At 38.0% G+C, this 23,248-nt stretch overlaps 1 protein-coding gene across 1 annotated transcript; it reads right to left on the reverse strand.

The window, feature by feature from the left end:
* Positions 1-14,603: 14,603 nt before the first annotated feature.
* LOC127872482 (uncharacterized) lies at positions 14,604-22,491 on the reverse strand. The gene is made up of 3 exons (XM_052415815.1): positions 22,389-22,491; positions 17,516-17,866; positions 14,604-14,800 (listed from the first exon to the last, which is right to left on the reverse strand). The coding sequence occupies exons 1-3, from the start codon at positions 22,489-22,491 to the stop codon at positions 14,604-14,606; spliced, it is 651 nt and encodes a 216-aa protein (XP_052271775.1).
* Between the last annotated feature and the right edge of the window lie 757 nt (positions 22,492-23,248).

Below are 23,248 nucleotides of genomic sequence, written 5' to 3' on the forward strand. Positions count from 1 at the left end.
GGTAGTCCAGCCAAGATAAGGTTTAAATCAAGTTTCACGTTTAAATCCAATGTTGAATTCACATAAACACATGGAACTTTTCAGGCATACCTGTATACACTATATACAGCACTTTTCACGCATGCCTTTGTACATTATATACAGCACTTAAATCAGCAGACCGTGTCTCAGCATTGGTTTGAACTGCGGCTTAACACAGGTTTATTATGGTATATGGACAGATGATATATCATTTAGCTTGAAATATTCGGTCGCGCATTATTATTGAAAGTTATTAAAAGTTATTATCGCTTGCAATTTTTATGTGTGGTCTGTCTTATTAAGTGGAGTTAACGAAGGGGCCAGGTGTAAGCAGTTGCACTCTTTAATTGTGTAGATGGTAGATGTAGCATTGGCTGGCTCTTTCTATACGGAGTTGTAGTCGCATGGGTAGTTGTATGATACTTCTAATGTTTTTGTCAGAGCAGTCGATAAACAGTTGGGTAAGATCCTCCCTGGTGTTGAATAGTGAAAGTCCAAGGGGATGGATCTCTTCAATGATTTCTGCTAACATTTTGGTCCCAATTTTTCGTGTTCCTTCAAGTTGTTCGCAATCAAGCAGGAAGTGTTGCAGTGTCTAATCACCATTTCCACACATCAAACAAGTTTGACTGACCTTGACTTTGTTATATTTGGCTGTATTTGTCTGGAGGATATATGTTCCTGTTATTAGTCTTGCTTTGATCTCTGCTTAGCGAACATCATGCTCCACTGGGAGAACTGAATGTTATGGGCTACATTTGTAGGGTTGTCCTGTATTTGTATGTACTTAAGTGCAGGTTTCTGTTGAATTTCTTAAGACCTCTTCTGATGCCAATATTGATTGATGGCTTTGTCTATTATGGTTTTCCGTTTGGGTGTTTAAATAGGATGCTCAAAAAGGTATCTGACGTCTGGGAGATTGTACTTTTGAAGAGCCTTCCTGGAGACTGAAGCTGAATAGTGACTGTCATATGAGGTCATGGTAATTTTATAAAGAGTATGTTGTACTCTGCTGAGCCTTGGAGCCTAGAAATATTGGTAAAGAGTAATAGTCTTCGTCTATCTATGATCGACTCAATAGGCGCACTGCCTAGGAGAAAATGAACTTCTGCAGTCGCAATACGAGTTGGCAAGCCATGGAAGTGCTTAAACATACCCCTTTGTTGTCTGTCAAGCTTTTCTATATCCCCTTTGGTGACCTTTAAGATTTCAAACCCGTTCAGAGCTCTTGGTATTGCATAGGTGTTCCATAATTTGAGAGCAACAACTGGTGAGAAACCTTTGCGTGCATATATTGTCTGCCTTGCAGTTTTGAGGCGATCGTCCGTATTGAGGTTGTTCTTATGATTCCAAGGTGTTTTACTTCAGTAGAAAGTTTTACAGGTGCGTCGTTGAGATAGATGGAGCCAGGGGAGTTTCCTTTAATTGTAAGTATCTCTGATGTTTCTGGATTAATAGTCACATCATCCTTACTATTGCAAAAATTAATGGACTGTAGGTCTGAGTAGGATGTTGCTAATAGTGTCGTGTAATCTGCACATGTAGGCGCTGCTACTCTCGTTTCTCCTAAATTTGCCCCAAGGTTACTTCTGGTTAAAGAGTCTAGCGTGCTGTTGTGGTAGCATTTATATAAGGTTGTCGATAACTTTGCTCCTTTCTTGGTGCCTTGTTGTAGAATAAACGTTTCAGATAGTAAATTGTCCCATTTCACTTTAACAGAGGTATTTGTGTATAGATTTCGAAGCAGGATCCATAGGTGACCTTGTATTCCAAGGTGGTACAGCTTGTTAAACGTAATGTTTTGGTCTACAGTGTCAAAGGCCTTCTGAGTTTCTAGGCTAGCGAGGTACAGGTTGTTTGAAGAATTGGTGTTGAATATAGTCTCTGATATGATGAATGCCGCATTCATTGAGGAGCTATTTGCTGTAAAGCCTCTTTGCATGGGAGTTTGCTGACTGTCAAAAATTGCGTCGATTCTGTTTTTAAGTATACTTTCAAGGATTTTCGTGAACGTGTTTGTTACGACGATACCCCTATAGTTCCCTGTATTAGATTTTGATTTTCCCTTTTTGTGGACTGGGGTTAACGTTCCTTCTTACAGTTCGTCCGGTACATCTTACTTTATTAATATGGTATTTATAATGTCAGTTATAACTGGTGTTAGTTCATTTTTAGCTGATTTAATGTGCTCTGCTGCAATTCCATCTTGATTTGGGGCTTTTTCGGTATTAAGGTTTCTTATTGCTTCTTCAATTTCTTTATTGCTCACTTTCTCCAATGGTTTTCCACTTTGTATTTCATTTTCATATATTATTTCGTTTGGAAGGTGGATGTTATCATTTGGGTCTTCTGATACGGGCGGTGTTGCTAAAGTTTCAAAATGTTTTTTCCATATAGATAATATCTCTTTTGGCTGCAAATATTCGTTGCCATCGATCACAAACGCAGTACTTCCATTGTCATTTACCACTTTTCTCTGTGCATTTACGATCTTATGGAAGGTCTCCTGATCACTTTCAGATGCTTGCAATAATTTTTTAACACGCTTCCTAGTGACATCTGCATGTGCACGTCTCCTTAAACTGCGGAGTTTTGTCTTTTCCTTTTTCATCAACCGCTTTGATTCTTCACATTGTCTACCTATATCTTTCCATTTCTTAAACAGTTTTTTTACACTTCTTGGAAGAGTTACCAATGTCTTTGTTCCAGATACTTCGTCCAGCTGTTTTGAGTCTTTTCAGTTTTCTATAGTAAGGAATAGATATTTTAACGGCATTATGGATTATGAATATCATTTTTTTATACGTTCATTTGTATTTCCAGATTTCATTTGGTCAACATTTGCGTTTACTTTACTTTGATACGTTTTAATGTTACATTGTTCCCATTTACTTTCTTCCTATTGGGTAGTTTATTCTTCATATTCAATTGAAGTTTAATAGATATAAACGTATGATCTGACGTATTAAGCCCATGTAGGTCCTCGGTACGTGGTTTCTTAACTACCTCGTTTAGCTCTTGATCGACAAGGAAGTAGTCAATTTGTGAGGTATATTTGACATTATGATGGAAGAATTTGTCCTTCTGGGTACTACACACAATTTAGGAGTGTTCTGTAATAAAGTCTTGGATAATTACATCCCTTGGACGTGATCTTTATATGGATGCATTCATGTCACCGGCAATCCGTATGTTGTGGGTTGGGCTATACTTTTCAACCACCTCTGTTTCCTGGTCCAGTATGTCCTTATTCTCTTCATCTCCGGGTATTACTGCTGATGGCATGTATAAATTTATCAATAGAATTGGTTTATCTTCCGTGGTGATTTTGATAGTATTAAGTCTAGTACTTTGAATGTCTACATTTTCTACAGATGGTTCAAAGGACTTACTATATAGAATACATAGTCCATCAAAACCCCGCCTATGCCTATAGTCAAGTCGTGGTAGGTACTCATCTACGGACTTGGATATTCATGTGAAATTTTCGTCGACCGAATTTAGAAAACCACTGTCCAGGGCGAAGAGCCTATGTTCCTGTATACATAGAAAGTCGAGATTCGGAAGGATGGAATGGAGGTAACATAGATTTGCCTTAATGTTCTGTATGTTCAAACTGCCAACTCTTACTGACTCTGGGTTGTTATTGCTGCCTGTTCCATGCACATAAAAGACTTCTTAACTTGGTCAACATGGTTGCCTTCTTCAGACTTGTCGTGAATAGGTGCATGGGTAGCGGTATCATTTTTGTAAATTGGATTGTTCTCTGCTGGGTCTTTCGCGTTTGCTCTACGTGCGTTTTCATTTATACGTGTGTAATGCCCAATAAGTTTCTTTGGACTGCCCGTTTCTTTCGGGTGCTGCATATGGTCATCAGTGTGCTCGCCATTTCTACAAGGAGTATCTTTGCTAGTTGCAGGGGCTATATTTGGCATTATTTGGTGAGATGTGTTCTGTGTCTGTATCTCAGCTTGGTTGTTTGTTGCCGCTAGTATAGGAGCTGTATCAGTACTCATAGGGGCCTCTCTATGCTGGAGCGTCTTCGTCGCTTGGGCAGTTGCTGCAGCATTGTTGTTTGTTGCCGCTAGTTTAGGAGCTGTATCAGTACGCATAGGGGCCTCTCTATGCGGGACATGCCGAGGCGTCTGCCTCGGTTGGGCAGTTGCTGCAGCATGGCTGTTTGTTGCCGCTAGTATAGGAGCTGTATCAGTACGCATAGTGGCCTCTCTATGCGGGGCATGTTGAAGCGTGTGCGTCGGTTGGGCAGTTGCTGCAGCATGGGACTCTGTCGCTAGGGTAACCAGGTGTGATGGTACTAGCCTTGGCTGTGTTACTGGGTTGAGATTTTGTAAGCAAGTTTGTGGGGCATAGAAAGGTGTATAGGTTGAGGAGGTAGGTAATGATATACCTGCCCTGTATGCGGTATCACATGTCGTGGGGCAGTAAACTGTCCATGAGGTTGTCTATGCATTGAAGTTGTGCATGGCATCTGCATCAATGGTTGCGGTGGGTAGACTCCCCCTAAATTTGGGTGCACCATCGGTGTGTACATTGTAGGGAAGGTTGGATGCTGTGGGTACATGGTATGTAACAGAGGGGTGTGCAGAGGAGGCCATGACTGCTGATGTAGGTTATCCATATAGTGATGACAATGCAGTAGGTTATTTTAGATCTGAAGCTGCTGTGTTTGGTTCTGTATTTGGATGTTTGAAATTTCATGTTGATGTTGCATGTTTAGCTCTATAATGTCCAACCTGTGGTTTAATTATGTCTGAAGCATTTGCAGTTGTGCTGGATTGCTATTCTCTTGGTAATTTGTCCTACATATTTCCTCATGTGTAGCTGTATTAGAGTACTCGGGAGGGGGGTTCCTATTTGCAATAAGGGCTAACTTTTCCTTCAGTAACTGAATTGTATTGTGATATTCACGATTTGTTGTTTCAAGCATTATTATTCTGGCTTTATGTTCTGATAACTTATGGATAGTGATATCCTGCTTTCTAGGCTTCTTCACTTTCAGTCCTTGTTTCTGACCATCATTATTATCATCGTTTAGGTTAGGGTTTCTTTGTACGTGGATGTTACCAGTCTTTGGGCTGTATTTTCCTGTAATCATACTACTAGGAGCACCACTGGATGTGCCATGGTCACTTACTTCTATGTTTTGTATGGAGTGGACCATAACCGATGCTGTTCTTTTTCCTTCAATCACTGTGGTTGGTGTTAAGCTGGCAGCACACTTTGAGTGTATAACTTGCGAGTAAGTGACCTTGCTTGTATAAGATGAATGCGGGTTAGTAGAGTGTGTTTCATCATCATGGACATCATTATCGTCATCATGTATATCAGCTGAATATTAGGATTCTGTAGTAGTGGTGGACAACCTTCTGTCTGGGGTACCCGGGGAGTAGTTTCTGTGTCGTGGTCTGTTTCATGTTGATCCATCAACCGACAGGACTTGCATATGTATGTTTGGACAAAGTCTGAGTGCTGATCATTTTCACTGGTGAAATTTGCACATGTTTGGTGTACCCAACCCCCGCATGCATTGTAGTCTGTTGCTATTGTGTCTGTTATGGATTCCGTACATATCATACAGTTATTTGTATCATGATCATCACCTTCATGAGTTTGCTCTTCTTCTAACGCAAGTGACCTAGAAGTTTTACTAAGTTAGAGGGTTTTTGTTTTGGGTGGGATTATCTGCACACTAGCGTCTTTTTCTCTACCTGTGAGGGCTAACGTTTTCTTAGTATTCTTCTTTTATCTAATCTTGTCTCTTGGTTTTCGCTTTCGAGCATATTTAATGCAGCTTGGCATATCGAAGCTATTTTTTCATTGTAGGTTTTCAGGTCATAATTGTGTTTTAAGGCCTCGCATATGACGGGGAGGTCCTCCTGCAAGAATTTCATTTCATTCTTACCATTTACACCGATCCTAGATGTTGTCTGATATAGGTTGATGCGATACAATTGTTGTGGGCTGCCTTTATTTTTGACTGAGAGGGAGACATCTACAGTTACCTCAGACTTAGCCTTTTTCGTTTTGACTCTGTTTTCAACCTCTTTGAGTACCAAATTTGGGTGGCCATCATTATACCTGCATAAGCTTTTCTTAAAAAGTCCAAATGCAGCTGCCGTGAGAGTGAAGACAATCATGCCACCTTTCATTTCCACGCTGATAGCTTGTGTCCTGTGGGAGCTATCTATTTTCTGTTGCAGCAATTTTTCTGGCTTGACTTGGTACCCTGCTCGCCTTACAGTAGCCCTTCTGCTAGGGGTGTATATCAATGGCGGCTGTCTGTCACGGGTAGGTCTCAGCATTTTGGCCATTCTGGAGAGTGTAAAGTGTTGTGCAACGCTTAAAGGCCGATGTTAAAACCCGCGATATGAACGTTTTATTTTAAAGACGGATAGATGCAAGGAAAACAGTTAAAATATGGTTAAAAGTATGATAAAAAGATACTTAAATAAAAATGCTCGCGTCTAGTCCACTATTTACAACTCACGACCATCAACAGTTCGAGTTTGATTATGCGACTCGGCTCATAGTATGTCACGTGTGACTTTTTTGCATTTATTCTATACACCAGTTGTAGATGGTTTGAGCTACTGAATGAATTATAAGTTCACAGCTCATATTATCTTCAAGTATCAAAATGTCTACTGCTCAATAAAAACAATTGTCAATAAAAGTTATCACGCTGAATTTCTTTAGAATTTCTTTATGCGCGGACAGACCACAATATTTACTGAAAAATTTGAGCTAAAACCGCTTTCAATTCCCTTTTGGTAGTTTACCACACATACCGTATACTGTTCTGCTTCTATTTACACTACTTCACTAATATTTAAATGTCTTTAAACAGTTATAAAACAATAAACGAATAAAACTTTAAAAACACAATGACATGCTTGTTGTTGTTGTTCTCTCTCGAGCCTAGTCATCTACCTTTGTGCGTTAACAAGAGAGATAACGTTTATCTGCCCGCTGCGATATATTGATACAGATTGTTCCCTTTTGAAATATCGTTTGGGAGGTATTATCGACAAAGATAAATTGGCTTTTATCATGAAAGTAACAATATAAAGAAGTGAAACTCCAGCTGCTGGAGCAGTATTGAATTTTCATTAATAACAATTAGTTGGTCCTTTATTTAAGGCAAGTGACCGATTGCCCAAACAGTACAAAACAGCACAATACAAACCAACATAAACACAAAAAGTCATAAACACAACGTTGTAAAAATATTGAAATGCATATTAATGAGATAAATTCACTTCATCGTATAAAATGTAACCAAAAAGTGTAAAAAAGTATTGAATGGTCATATAACATTTCATATCATCGTTTTATCGACATGTATTGACGTGATGAATTCAACATGCTAATAAGCACATGAACACTGTCCGTTCCAAATCAGATTTCTGCTAAAAGACGTCGCGGTCGGCATGCAAGTTATTAAAATTTTACGCATATTATAATAACATGACTTCACAATTATGGTCCTACAAATGAAAACACACTCAAAGAAATCGTTTATATACGCTTTTATTAATAAATAACACGACTGACAAAGGTGTTTTGGAATCAGAGTTTTTACAAACAATTTAAAAATCTTGAGACGATAAGCATTGAGTGTAATTTAACTGTATCGTAGAGTGAATCACCAGTTCGGTGGAAGAAAGAAGATAACTTCAAATTCCTACCAAAGATACGAAACCTCAAGCTATATTACAAAAGATGAAGCATAACTTGTATTGTTATAAACTGCTACATTATATGTGGGGAGCTTCATGTTTTTGCAATATACATGTACTATTAAGCAGCGCATCGCCCTTTATGTAAGGGATATTATGTTCTGATGTTATGTAATCGACTTACCGGTTCGGAATCCATTTTAAACTAATTGGCGGGTGCACACAGCAGCGGATAATATGCCAGGTTAAAAAAGATTTTACATCCGGTGATGCTGGTTTTGACACCCGACGCATATATACATTTATGAATGAAAAGCTTCATGACCTTTGACGTCGCTCTTGGTTACAAGAAAAATTCCAACGCACGGATTTCAACCGTCATTGTTTACAATCAATTAAGTGCACAAGTACTGGAGTCGGTATAGCGTTTTTTAAAGGTGTATGTCCAGTTCGTGTGCCGGGAAAACAGGGCTCAATGTATTTTTTTGTTCATCTTTGAAGTTTTGCTCAAACTTTCTCACTTAAACGCAGTAAGCTCCCGTATACGCATGCCCCCCCCCCCCCTGGTTGGTTAATTAACTGTTGTTATATTATTGTCTTTCTGACCTTATTTTTTGTATGTAGTTATGTGAACTGTTACATTATAAAATGGATTCTTTAAGTGTTGTTATTTTTACATCCATTAAAATATTATAATTTAATCGTCAAATGTAATCGAGTTTTTAGGTCATATTTTATATATCATATGATACAATAAATATTGACATCGTTGAGACTGATAGGACTTCTCTTGCCATCCTTCAAACATACAATGTTAACCTACGCTAAAAATCGGTATCTGGCATTTTACATGGGGCGGACACGTGAAATATAACAGCAGCAATACAATCAATAATCAATATTTTGGCTAATTACCCTTTTAAAGAATCAAGAAAGCAACAAGGTGGAAGCCAAAATACAGTTCTTATAGGCATTGCGTCGACATGAGTCTTCTCTGCTGATAAATGCAAGAATATCAATTAATTTGTTGCGGAAAAGTTTTGTTCTAGATTCTACGAGCTAGATAAGTTTCAACTGCTTGAAGACTTAATTTTGAGCTCTTTGTGAATTTCTGATATTGCCTTAATCAGGACTGGTGGGTTCGTTAGGCAATACGGCGTCCGCCTAGCGACCGGGAGGTCACGGGTTCGATCCCAACCGTGGGACTGTTTATTTAGATCTCCCCCAAAGTCACCAAGTACTGGTTCTAGGCCCAGAAAACGGACTCGAGAGCGTTCATATAAGCCATAGGCTTTCGAGCAATTGAGCTAAAATAAATAGGTTTGAACTAATACGGCGAGACCTTTTGTTCTTCTTCATTTTATTTTGATGCCACAATAATCTTGTAAGTATTCTCTCTCATACTCACTAACATAGATCTACCACTCACGCATGTTGGCCATAAATACTGAGGCAATTGTGTTATTATTTTCAAACGCATAAATTAATATATTCAGTAACAAGCGTGTTTACGATAGATTTGAATAATAATGAGCTTTATAGCGAAGAACACTGAAAACAATTTATGCAATATATATACATAAGCTGTGTTTTTATCTAAAGACGGCAATGCAATATTTCCCTAGAATACGTGTACATCGATAATCCTTAAGTAATAAGTGAATACCGCTGATATTTGTGTCATATGTGACAAATTGTAAAATGTTGTGTTTCGTACCTTTTAATAAAATATTGTTAGCTATTGAAAACGCGTTCAAATTGATTTGGCTATAATAAAATTTATGAAATCGCCAACCAGACGTGATGACTTTACCAGAGTGGTGTTTTGATAGCATATAAAACATGTAGGTGAATTTTCTCGACGGTGAATTGCAACAATGGGTCCCGGTTACCATTTATGCATACATTTATAAGTATTTAAACAATACCTAAATTTGTTTCAAAAATGAGCCTGTTTATATATTTTTATTGTACATTCATTTACTTAAGCAATCAAGAAATGTAAATCGCAAATGTGTTCAGTAAGATATCACGAGGTGCATTATTGGCATCATAACAATGAAAGACCAACATAAATCCCGATTCAAACAACAATAACAACATACTTTCTTACCCCCCGTTCACACATAGAAGACGCTTCTAAAACAATCAAAACGTAGCCGAAAACGTGGCCGATCGTGACAAATCGCAGGAGAAACGTAGTAGAGTCTTCATAAGCGTAGTATGATAGCGGTAGTCTTCATGATCGGAGAGCTCTACGCTCTCACCACGCTTATTTTGAACAGGCTCAAACGGAGAGCTCTACGCTCTCACCACGCTTATTTTGAACAGGCTCAAACGGAGAGCTCTACGCTCTCACCACGCTTATTTTGAACAGGCTCAAACGGAGAGCTCTTCGCTCTCACCACGCTTATTTTGAACAGGCTCAAACGGAGAGCTCTACGCTCTCACCACGCTTATTTTGAACAGGCTCAAACGGAGAGCTCTACGCTCTCACCACGCTTATTTTGAACAGGCTCAAACGGAGAGCTCTACGCTCTCGTCACGCTTATTTTGAACAGGCTCAAACGGAGAGCTCTACGCTCTCACCACGCTTATTTTGAACAGGCTCAAACGGAGAGCTCTACGCTCTCACCACGCTTATTTTGAACAGGCTCAAACGGAGAGCTCTACGCTCTCGTCACGCTTATTTTGAACAGGCTCAAACGGAGATCTCTACGCTCTCACCACGCTTATTTTGAACATGCTCAAACGGAGAGCTCTACGCTCTCACCACGCTTATTTTGAACAGGCTCAAACGGAGAGCTCTACGCTCTCACCACGCTTATTTTGAACAGGCTCAAACGGAGAGCTCTACGCTCTCGTCACGCTTATTTTGAACAGGCTCAAACGGAGAGCTCTACGCTCCCGACACGCTTATTTTGAACAGGCTCAAACGGAGAGCTCTACGCTCTCGACACGCTTATTTTGAACAGGCTCAAACGGAGAGCTCTACGCTCTCACCACGCTTATTTTGAACAGGCTCAAACGGAGAGCTCTACGCTCTCGTCACGCTTATTTTGAACAGGCTCAAAACAAGCGTAGCGGGATCGTGGCCAACAAGAAACAAGAAGAAAAAGAAAAATGTTGAAAAGAAGACCATAATTTGCCAAATTTCTCGATTTAGATTCCGATCGGACTAGATCCGCCCCGATTTAAACCTTTTTTTCAGATTGTGGCTTGATCGGGATGATCGTCGTTAATAGGGGTATTCCACTACGACCCGATTCCACACGATTTGTCCCGATTTCCAATATTTTTAGGTCGGTGACATTCGTAGCACAATCGGCGAAGGTCCTAACTCATTCGTAGCTAGTCGTGGGCAGGTCGTAAGAGGTTCCTGCAACTTGCGAGCTCCTGAAAAATCGTGGCAAGATTTTAAACGTGTTTAAAATTTGACCAGGACCTTCAAGACTGAATTTAATCAGAACAGACAGAACATAATGTTTATTTCGTCTTAAGCATTTACAGCTCATCGTCACAACCATATGAACAGAAAAAACAAATTTACATGCGTCAACAATACGTGTCATTGTATACAGTACATCAGTTATATACTATAAGTATTTCTCAAATTGTAATTAAAAGGACAAATCAGTACAAAATGGTATTCATCTTCAATTCGTTTAATGAACAGTTTTAACATATTCGCCCATTTCTTGGCATATTTTTATGTCCACCAGTTTCAATAAAAAGGCAATGGGATGATAACCGCATTTTTGCAATGATATCTCTGAATTTGGAATTCTTCAAGATATCTAAGAAAACTGATTGTTTAAAATTAGGTTTTAATTCTTTGCAAAGGTACAATGAGGAACTTTCATTAACGTCCGCTCTCCAATTTGAAATAAAAGTATCTTTTAAGCGGTTTCGAAAAATTGGAATAAAAGTGTTTATATGAACGGATTCTGGATGCAACCAAACGTCTTTAAAACCAGATTCTTGTAAGAGGTTTCGAACTTTGCATGCCCAAGATTTGGAACGTGTAATGCTTCTTGCTTCTCCGCATTGTTTACGAATAATATTGTTTAAAATACAATAGGAACTTTAAAGTCGGAAAGTCTTAAAAAATATTTTACTATTCGCAAATAACGGCATGTATACAACGGATATCTTCCAACTTCGGAATACAATGCATTTGAATGTGTAGAGGGTTTTACATTAAGCAGCCCTTTACATAATTTACGCTGTACACGCTCAATATTTTCCGCCTTAGTAAATCCCCAAGTCTCGCAACCATAATTAAGGATCGAAGCAACATATGCATCAAACAAATTAAACATTATGTTGATTGGTACATTTAGCGATTTCGTAATACTGAACAATAAGTTCATCGCACGAAGCTCTTTTGCCGACAGCGTTTTTGTAGCCTGTATATGGGCGCCGCTACTCGACGTAACTATACAAAGGTAATTGAAATTGTTTACGACTTCAATTGGATTATTATTATAAAACCAACTGTACCCGGTTGGCAAACGACCTTTATGAAAGATATTTTTGTTTGTCTTTCCAACATTTACAGTTATATTCCATTTATTACAATATTCGTTCAAATTTTTCAACGACGATTGTAATCCCTCCGCTGATTCAGAGAATAGTACTGCATCATCGACAAATAACAAAAGATAAATTGATAGTTGGTCAATGGTTATGCCAGCATTTATATCACTTTGTAAGTGCATTTCAATATCATTTAGGAACAGAGAAAACATAATTGGTGAACACGTTTCCCCTTGAAATAAGCCTATGTCGGATTTAAAGAAATCTGAGATACTATTCAAGTGTTTAACACCTAATTTAATTTGGTCATATAATCACCTTATTACGGCCAATAATTTACCGTCGATACCAGACTGAATAAGTTTAAACCAGCGATACATGCGATCTGTTAAATCATAAGCCTTTGTAATCGACAAAACAGCAGAATAGTTTTTTCCTATCATCTAAGCGACTCTTAATCAATGATTGTAAAACGAAAATTGCGTCTACTGTACTGTATCCCGGTTTTAACCCGAACTGTGCATCTGTTACAATATCATTTTCAAGAGCCCACTTTTGTGAACGCTCTTTCAAGATACTTGTGAATAGCCTTGCATAGCAACTCACAAGAGTAATACCCCGATAGTTATTTGGACTGAAGGGTCTCCCTTTTTATAAAGGGGGATAATCAGGCCTGTGGACCAGCTACTGGGAAATTTTCCGGAAATTAGTATGTAATTAAATAGCAGTTCCAATGCAGGTCCTATAACATGAACACTCTCTTTGAAATACTCATATATGATGCTATCCGACGAACATGCCTTATTGTTACCCAAACGTTTGGTGGCCGATATAATTTCTTCCAACGAAATATGTCTGTCTAGTTCAGGATAAGAACTAACCCTTTCATTACAATTGTCAAAATTGTTGACAAAATTAGAACTGTTTTCATTATTACGAAGAGCTCCGCTATTTGCAAGAGTTCTAAAATGGTCGACAAACTCGTTTAAATTAATGTTTTCACCTTTCTAATTCGTATGCGGTTTACTAAACACTTTCCAAAATTCTTTAGGTGATTTAGATTTCATAGTATCCATTTTGCGTCCCAATTTACGGTTATAATCTGCTTTGCATTTGCGACATAAATATTTGTAAGATTTTATTTTCGCAAGAACTATTTGTCGGGCGTTATCGCCTTTGTTTAAATTAAATTGTAGAGAGCCTCTTTATATTCTTTACGTTTCTGTTTATAGTCCTCATTGTACCATTTTTATTTGTTTTTATCATGTGTCTCAAATGTATGTGTCTTGGATTTTACAGAGCGCATGAAAAAGGGGTTGCCTTTTGTCGTTAAATTATCGGTAAACATTAACACCAAATCATCCGTGTTAATACTATTGTCTTAACCATTCTTTAACTGGGACTCGAGAGTTGCAATGTCCATTGATATCTCGGATATAAAAGCATTACGGTGTTCTGTATTCCATTTAATAAAGGTTTTTGCGCTAGGGGTATACACGCTATTTTTACGTAAGTTTTAAGATCAAATTCAAGTGGTGCTTGATTGGAAAATTCATTAATATCTTTTATTTCAAAGTGAACAATATTTTCAATGTTGTTAATATGCGTTAAAAGGTAATCTACTACACTTTAACCGTTATGGGTGTAACAGGTTAATTTGCCAATGTTCTTATCGTTATGCAATCTATCGTTAACCACTCGGAAATTTGTAGCTATACATAAATCTAATAATAAGTCCCCAAAGCGGTTTGACTTCATATCACAAGTTGTCCTAGGCAGTGGGTAGTCAATATCAATATAATCATGATTATTTAAACACCGATCATGTGCTATATAATCTTTTTTAAAGCCTCTTCTTGAATTCGTATCCCCTGTTACATAAACAGATCCAAGCTTTATAAAGTCGTTTATATCAGATTCTAGTATCTTTAAAATGTCGCCGTCAAGTCTGTTATGTATAGGTAAATTTTCGGGCGCTATATATGTAAATCCTATGTATGCATCATTTTCAATTATAAAATATGTTTTGTGAAGTTTAATCCTTACTATACAGTCGATTTCATGTTTAACAAGAGACACTCCTTTCCGTATGCTATCTCTTATATACGCACAGATGCCACCACTTGCCCGTTTCGCACGTCTATTTTGGTAACGTCTAAATGAATGTATTGGATTACTATATCCGCCAAGTTGAATGTTCGATTTAGAGTTAGTCCATGTTTCAGTCAGACATATTATATCATACTGTGTAATTAGATTAACATACTCTTGTGTTGAACACTTGTCCGTTGTGAGCCCCACAACGTTCCATACCACACATCTCACAACATTCTCACCTCGCTCCTAGGCACTGGGCTTGTACTCTCGACCGTCTATGAAAAGCCTGTCGACTTTCAGGAATGCCTCTTTATTTTGCTCCCTTGCTTTTTTCGTGATATGGATCAGTTTCTGTCTAGTGTCCATCACCTCCATCGGGAATTGCTCCGAGATACCATATGGCGTCTTTGAGATTCTTGCCGCCTTTCGGACCCTTTCTCTATCTGGATAATGTGCAAATTTTGCAACAATTGGTCGAATTTTGTTGCTGTAGTATCGCCCAATTCTGTGTGCGCGAGGCAGTTTAATGTCTCCGGCAGCATGTTCAATACCTAATTTCGCCTCGATAAATTCGAGGATTTTTCTTTCACTCTGCTCCTCTTTTTCTCGGGTAATTTGTAAAACAGCAGATTATCCCTCTTCTTTTCTATGTTTGTTACTAATACATGGCCATGCGTAGGGGGTTAAAAAGAAATAGATTGATAGGTTACCCGAGTTACTCAATCCACTCAGGAAAATCCTATCAACAATGATAAACAAGAAATATCTTTAAAAAAGATATACGGCGTAAATAGTTTAATGAATGAGATCAAGGATAGCGAATGTCTTTTTCTGTGCAGTTCTTAGCTGCATCACACGCAGTACGGGATGTTACGGGGAGTTTTCGCGGCTTATTTTACATTATAACATATTGCTGGTCATAAACCTATAGATACAAAACAGAAAACCACAAGAAGAATGGAAGTGAAATTTAAACATATGAGTCAACCGGCCACACGAGAAGTATCCGTATTTATAGGCGCGTTCTTCGAACAAACCTGTTTTAGTGGTTTGTCGGGCATTGCTATTTGATTCGATTATTAACAGTATCAATTATCATCGTGCTAATGCTTAAAGTGATATTATGGGCATTTTGCACTGTTGAATTGAGCTGAAAAGAATTAACAGGTCAAAATAGTTAGTTAAAATGTGGTTACTGATTAATTATCTGCAACTAACCTTGCTACCAGTTGTTTATAAAAATATATTTTATATTCGATATTCTTACGTGACCCACCCAGTCCTGTAAGCTAAAATGATCCGTAAAACAATTTCGTGTCTTTGTGTCGTATGAACAAATCTGCACTAAAACTAAATTTAGGTTCAACTCGTAAACGCATGATCAGTTGTCAAACGAAAGTACGGTTGATATTCAAATGCATTATTTTTCTCTTTCTGGTATATTGTTTTAGTATGATGATGCTGCATTAATTAATATAAGTGTATATGAAGTAGAAACATCAAAAATAATCAACGGTTGCGATAGACACCTATAAACTGTTACATGCTCATAATATCACTTTAGTACATTAGGCAATATGGACGAATAATTATTGTTAAATTTATCAACAATAATATTTATCATTGTATTGTTGAAAACACATTAAGAATCTATTATTTACATACCATAATTATATTGCTGAATATCTTCATTTAACATATTTCTGGTCTAAAGAAAATTCCAGGTCACCTAGTTCACGGATAGCGTCTTTATTATATAACGATTATTTTACTGGCCGCCAACTCCGGTGATGACCTGTATATAAACTCTGAATGTCCGCGAATTGACCCGATATACCTCGCGGGTTGAAATGCAATGCTTTAAAGTGAGGCCTCGCTTCCATTGCTCTTTATACTTTTACATGTTAACATGTTGACAGGAATAAGGAAGTAAGTACTAAATATGAGAACATAGCCTTTTAAGTATAAACGCTCTTGCGCTGGTAATACTGTGAAAATAAAAGGTGTACGCACAAACTGTATTGATGTCGAGAATTGAGTGTAAAACTGTTCTATCTATTAAGCCTTCTCATTCGAGATAAAATTGTTTCATACAGTAAAACAGTGTTACAAAGACGCGGATATGTTTCCAATGTTCTGGTGGTAAACTCAAATCATTCAATGTAATAAATGAAGTGTATTCATTCGTACCTAGCCGCGGGAAATTTTATTGGAATTTTATTGGACACTTACAAAGGTCAGGCTAAGGTGAAAAGCTGGCTTATGCAGCTTACGCCGAAAAAGTTGCAACACCTAACACCTTAAGCCCTTAAGACTTAAAGATATACATATACAACTGTGCGTGTGGTGAGAATATTAGTCGAGTTTAAAACAGGATAAAAGCAAAAACATGTGATCTAAGGAAGGAACACTGATGTAGACAGCACTGATTTAAATCCAGGGATCGTATCAGCGCTGACTACATAAGATGGAAGTGTGTTTCATTGTACAACTGTTCTTGGAAAGAAAGAAAATTTGTGGTAATCAGCTGTACTTGGTGGTATTTGGTATGCCATGTGGTGGTGATGGCATGAGTGTCTAATGTATGGAGTGATATAGTGAAGGGGATTGACGTCAACATGATTATATACTATTTTATGGAACAAAATGAGTCTAGCTTGTTGTCTTCTTGATTGCAAGGTATTCCAATTCTAATCCTTAATTATATTTGTGACCGTGCCTGGTGTCTTGCTGTAATTATTCGTTACAAATCTGGCGGCTTGACGCTGAACATTTTCAATTTTATCAATATCTATCTGATGGTAAGGGTCCCACACACTAGACCAATATTCCAAGGATGGTTTAACAATCCTGTTATATGCCGCTGCCTTAGTTTCTATTTTAGAAGAATGAATGTTTCGTTTTAAGAATCCAAAGCTCTGGCTTGCTTTACTACTTAATTTATTACGTGAGGTGACCAGTTCAAAGTTGAGCTTACTTCAACGCCAAGATAAATGGCTTGGTTTACAACAGACAGAGGTTGATTGTGAAGAGCGTAGGCTGTTTTAATGGTTTAAGGTTTCTCGTAACCTGCATGATATGACATTTTTCTATGTTAAAAGACATCTTCCATTTCAGCTCCCACAATGATAGACTATCTAGATCTCTCTGAAACTGACTAGTGTCAGCCAAAGTTTTTATGGATCTGTACATGACACAGTCATCCGCAAATAGGCGGACGTTTGACTTCACAGACGAAGGTAGATCATTAATGTAGAGCAGAAACAGAAGAGGCCCAAGACCTGATCCCTGGGGTACGCAAGGAATTACAGGGGCCATGGTGGAAGTTGCCCCATCTACTACAACCTGTTGACTACGGTTACCAAGAAAAGCTTTAATCCAAGAGTGTGTAGTGCCCGTGATGCCGTAATGGGCTAGTTTCAGCAACAATCTACCGTGATGTACAACATCGAATGCTTTGCTAAAATCCATGTAGGCAACATCCATCTGGTCTCTCTGCATGGTAGAAGCTAAGTCATGGATAAAACACACAAGTTGGGTTTCGCAAGACCGCCGGGCTCGAAAGCCATGTTGGTTGTCAAACCAGGATATTAAAGTTGTAAAGATGTACTAAGATGTTACTTACAACGATATGCTCAAACAATCTACAAGCAATACATGTTAATGAGACTGGTCTATAATTACTAGCTTGGTACTTTTCACCTTTTTAAAAAATAGGAGCTACAAAAGCCATGGACCAGTCAGAAGGGACAGAACCAGAAATAAGTGCTTTGTTAAAAAGAATTTTAAAAATAGGTGCAATTTCTTTGCACATTCCAGTAAGATTCTGGGTTTGATTTGGTCTGGCCCTGAGGATTCAGTTTTAGTAGGAGTTTCTTAACACCATTTACCGTAATATTAATTGATGGCATGTTTTTATACGGACTATTACCAAGATCTGGATATGAGCTGTTTGTGTCATTAGTGAAAACAGAAGAAATGTGTTTAAGACTTCAGCTTTTTCCTTGGGGTTAGATTTTAAGACCCCATCATCTCTAAAGGGTGCTACACCACATGAGTCATTTTTTAAGCTTTTTATGAACCCCCAAAAACGTTTATTTGTCCCATGTTTATGTTCTGTTTCATCACATATTATGTTGTTCATGTAGTCCCAGTAAGAGTTACGAATTTTCTTTTGTATTAATGATCTGATCTTCTGAATTTTTGGAAGTAAAGTGTAATTCTTAGTCTTTTTCATTTTGCTATAAGTCCGGTCACGTTTTTTCATTAGCTTTTTAATGTCAGAATTCAGCCATGGTAGATGCGTCTTGCCAAAAACAGTTTTAGTTGGTATGTATTTTTCAGCAAGTGTGTTAAGACAGACTTTGAAATTGTCCCAATGCTTCTGGACATTCATATCATTAATATTGTTTACATTTATACAATTTATTAAACCAGTTTTGATTTCCGACCAGTTAGCCTTGTCAAACAGAAGTATTTTCCGTTTCTTTTTCCGATTTATTTAAGCAGAGGATAAAATATCAACAAAAGGGATGCAGTGTCAGCAGTGATCACTAAAACCTGAAATGACCTTAACTTTTTCGGCTAAAGAAGGATTAGACAAGAAAAACAGGTCAAGACATTTCCTAGTGGTATCAGATAGGCTTTTTGGTTCATCAACTATTTGGTTTAATGAATAAGTATCTGGAAAGTTTAAAATTGTGTTTCATTCTTCTGGGTGTGAAGCATTAGAGTCTACAGTTTTATTTTTCCAATTGATTTCCCCAAGGTTAAAATCGCCCCCAATTAGAATTGTACTATTTAATTCATCAGTCAGACTGATGGTATGATCCAGCTCGTCTATACATGTAAAATCCCTGTCAGGTCGGTATGCACTGCAGACCAGCACCCGATTGTATAAACAGTTAAACCGGCGGTTAAACACATACCGGCGGTTAAAAGTCGGTAACGTGTTGGTTACTGGCCGGTAAGCGTTTGTATAAAATTTGGTTAGTTATACCAATTGGTTAAAACCCTGTTAAAACATACCCTGCTTCCCTAGGTGGGTAAGTACAAGTAACCGAGAGGTAACCTACACAAAATGGCCGCGGCTCGCGACATTATAAAAGCTAACCATCGACGACCTTCACAATTTCGACGAGTAAACAACAAATTGCTGCGACTGACACTTTATTTGACTTAATTTACAGGGCAATACGATTTCCGACTTCGGACGACGAATTTAAGGACGCACAGAACGTGTTTTTATATTATGTTATGGGTATGCCGTGTGTGATCCGATGCATCAATGGCGCCCATGTTAAAATCATTTCTCCGAGAACAGGGAACGACAAAAGTACAAACAAAAAACAAAACACGTTCGAACTAGTATCTTTCCTTTAATAATCCTTTAAAATCCATAAATAATTCATTTAATTCAATAATATACGATTTTGCATCTAGGGTCTTTAATAATTATGTTAGCAAAGTTAAATAAAGACCATATGCCGTCCTATCACTATTCAAATGAGTTTAATAACTCAATAAACTTTCTTCTTCGTCACAAGCTACGTCATGTACTCTATGTACATTACTGCTGTTAAAATGAACCGGAGCAGTTTATTAAATGAGCCTTGTTCTGAGAAAATTGGGCTTAATGCATGTGCGTTAAGTGTCGTGTCATCCCAGATTAGCCTGTGCAGTCCGCACAGGCTAATCAGGGACGACACTTTCCGCCTTAACTTGATTTTCGGTAAGGAGGGACTTCCTTGAAAATCAAAATACCAGAAAAGCGCAAAGTGTCGTCCCTGAATAGATTGTGTGGACTGCACAGACTAATCTGGGACGACACTTTACGCACATGCATTAAGCCAAGATTTCTCAGCACGCGGCTCAAATAATAGCCGTTGGTGAACTCAGTTGCATTTGCAGTTTTATTCATACAAAGATATATTTAAACTTGAATAATGTTTAATTTGTCTATGGTAAATTCTCTTATTGTACAAGAAAATAATTTAATATTTTAATAAACAAAGAATGGAAAACACCCCATTACACAACAGATAAATGAATGCATTATACCCGTGTACTAAATGGGACATTCCGAATTCCAGTGTGGTGTTATTAATCCATTGGTGTTAATAATGACCAGTTATTTTGCGAAAGATATTATTTCCCGTATTATTTTGTAACGCAGTCATTAAAACGGGATATAAGACAAATAAGAAGAATAGCATAGCATGTTACGACGACCATGTTTACTTTTAATGTTACATCTAGAACAACTAGAAGAATAGACGTCTTTGCAAGCACTCTCTTGCAGTTTGAAAGCACCAGGGATTCCGCTCAATGATGCAAATCCCGACATCATTATCAATTTGTCCCTGGTCATTTTGATGAACTTATAGTTAAAATGTACACTTTATTTTATTGTGAGTTCATTTGTAAATGAATTTGATAAAAATTAATACATGTCGCTGTTTATTAGCGTGACACTTTGCGCGAAAATTACGTCATTAGAAAATGCATTGTGGGAATGTTTTGGTTAAAGTTACCGGTGGTTAAATTCCACTATGCGCGGTTAGGTTACTTTGCGGTATATCGTGTTTATACAATCGAGTTACCTTGAAGATTACTAAACCTGAATAACCGCAAACTTACCAAGGTTTGAATGTTACCGAGCGGTAACTTTAACCAGCGTTTATACAATCGGTTGCTGCAGGTCTTCTTTACCATTTAGCTTTATATTTACCCAAATAATTTCAGATGAAGATTTTAATATCACAGGAGCATGACTTCTAAACTTATTTGAAACCAGTACAAACACCCCGCCTCCAGTCCTGCCTGTTCGATCATTTCTGTAAACATCGTAATCAGATGGAAACTCTTCTGAATTTTTCTTCTTAACAGACTGACAGTTTACAGTCACATTTTTTAAGTGTTGTACATACTGTGATTTGTGAGTTGGTAATTTGTTGTGTCTCATAGATTGAGAGTTTGTAGTTATGCATGTTTGTTTACTGACTGGTGTGCTACAGTGTAAGGGTGCTTACTGTCCAGAGCCTGGGGATCGCATACATGTAATGACGGATGAGTTGTCTGTACTGACATGTTATAATGAATTATCTGATTGCATAGACTTTGTGTGGTCAAAGAAAGTAGAGTTAAAATGAAATACACCACAGTTTGAACATTGCCACGGTTCATTTGAATGATCACAATGATACTGATATGTAAGTGAACTTATGCCCTGACATTCTGCATGAAACAGTCTTCACAAAAGACTCCTCTATCTGGATGCCATTTAACTGCTAAATTGCAAGTGCCACATAAGTCTGAACTAACTGGACCTGAGGTTGATTGTGTATTATTTCCTAATATGATGAGTAATACACATAAGTAGAATAAAGTGAGACGGTTCCTGCCAAAATTTTTACTGTTTTTTCTAGTAAGCAGAATTGAACACAGCCCGAAATACAACTTAAGATTTGGATTTGGGTTATGATGTTTAATTAACTGGAAAAATTGGTTCAATAAAGCAACTGCCTGCTTTGTCGGTATCTGTTTAGCAAAGTTGGACCAAAGACTGTGACTGTGAGATGGGTCTGTCACTTCATGAATATTTTTCATGTAACTAGATGCAGGGTCTTCACTTGTAATATGATGAGGGGTGAGCAATAGCCCCAACACACACAGAGTATATGCAGACATAATTGTCTTAAGGTATCGTACAAGTACGAAAATTTAGAGGTCAAAGAAAAAATTTGAAGGTCGCGAAAATACGTGACATTAGAAAACAAAGTGTGTTGACAGTTGTAAGTTCTCTAATGTGGAAAGTTTCTTATCCATAGTATCAATCCGGGACATGAGCATACTCAATACTGTGGTAAAATCTGTATTCGGCTGTGAACACATCATGGTTGGTATTGCCGATTGATTAAAGTTATTAAACCCTGGGGACGCAGGATTCATAAATAAACCATAAACCATAATTGCTATTCGGCGGGAATGGATACAAAGTAGTCATTGGATTCATTGTATTGAAAGTCTGACCTGCCTGCAAAAATGAGCCGTTCATCTGTGGTGATTGAATAACGCCACTTGGCTTTGGTGTAGAGGTATATGGATTGTTTACACCGCTCCCATTGTTCGCCATCTTTCCTTTCGACTTACGCGGGTTCTTTGTCTTCTGAGAAGCTACCTGTACAGTCTCTGGAGAACTCTTTTCGTTTACGGGGCATTTAAAATCCAAAACGCACATAAACGTACACTTTGCACATCGTTTTGCCATTTTAAACTGACTTTAACTGATTGATTTTAAACAACCTTTTTATGTTTATTTCATCACTGTATTGTATTTTCGACCGCAATGACGCACGCATGCACAAATACTGTCAGTGTCATCGCAGTTGACTCGTAGTGCGCTCTTGAGAAGTAATTGAATCGTAGGTAATTCGTGACTCAATCGGGGAATTGGTGATTACGTCATGTGTCTACGAATCAGCTACGACTTTGTCAAGAATTTCACGAGATCACCCCGAGTGAGTTGCGAGCCCGCTAAGATTCTCGCAATTTAGATCAAGACTCTTAGGAGTTCACCCCGAGTGAGTTGCGAGCGTGCTAAGATTCTCGCGATTTAGATCAATATTTATAGATAATGGCGCCTAATAAATGGATGCGTTCGTTGAGGCCCTTGCTTAGTCGTGACCGTTCTGCATCGTTCGTAGTACAGTCGCATTAGATTCTTCCACATCGTAGTGAAGTCGCGACCCTATTCGTAAGATTTGAACCGAACCTCAAGATTCGTCGTAACTCAATCGTAGCAGTGTGGTAACTGAATCGTAGACTGTCACGAGTCTTCCCGATTCAATAAATGTGATAAATCCTAGCGAATCGTGGGCTTATTTTCGTAG

Source organism: Dreissena polymorpha, chromosome 3, assembly GCF_020536995.1.
Source record: "Dreissena polymorpha isolate Duluth1 chromosome 3, UMN_Dpol_1.0, whole genome shotgun sequence".
NCBI classification, from domain to species: domain Eukaryota; kingdom Metazoa; phylum Mollusca; class Bivalvia; order Myida; family Dreissenidae; genus Dreissena; species Dreissena polymorpha.

Coding starts and splice junctions, on each gene's coding strand:
- LOC127872482 (XM_052415815.1), bottom strand. CDS start 22,491: ATGGCGAACAATGGGAGCGGTGTAAACAATCCATATACCTCTACACCA. Junction 17,867..22,388: donor CGGCTCATTTTTGCAGGCAG/GTCAGACTTTCA, acceptor TCCATGACTTAG/CTTCTACCATGCAGAGAGAC. Junction 14,801..17,515: donor AAAAACTTTGGCTGACACTA/GTCAGTTTCAGA, acceptor CACATTATCCAG/ATAGAGAAAGGGTCCGAAAG.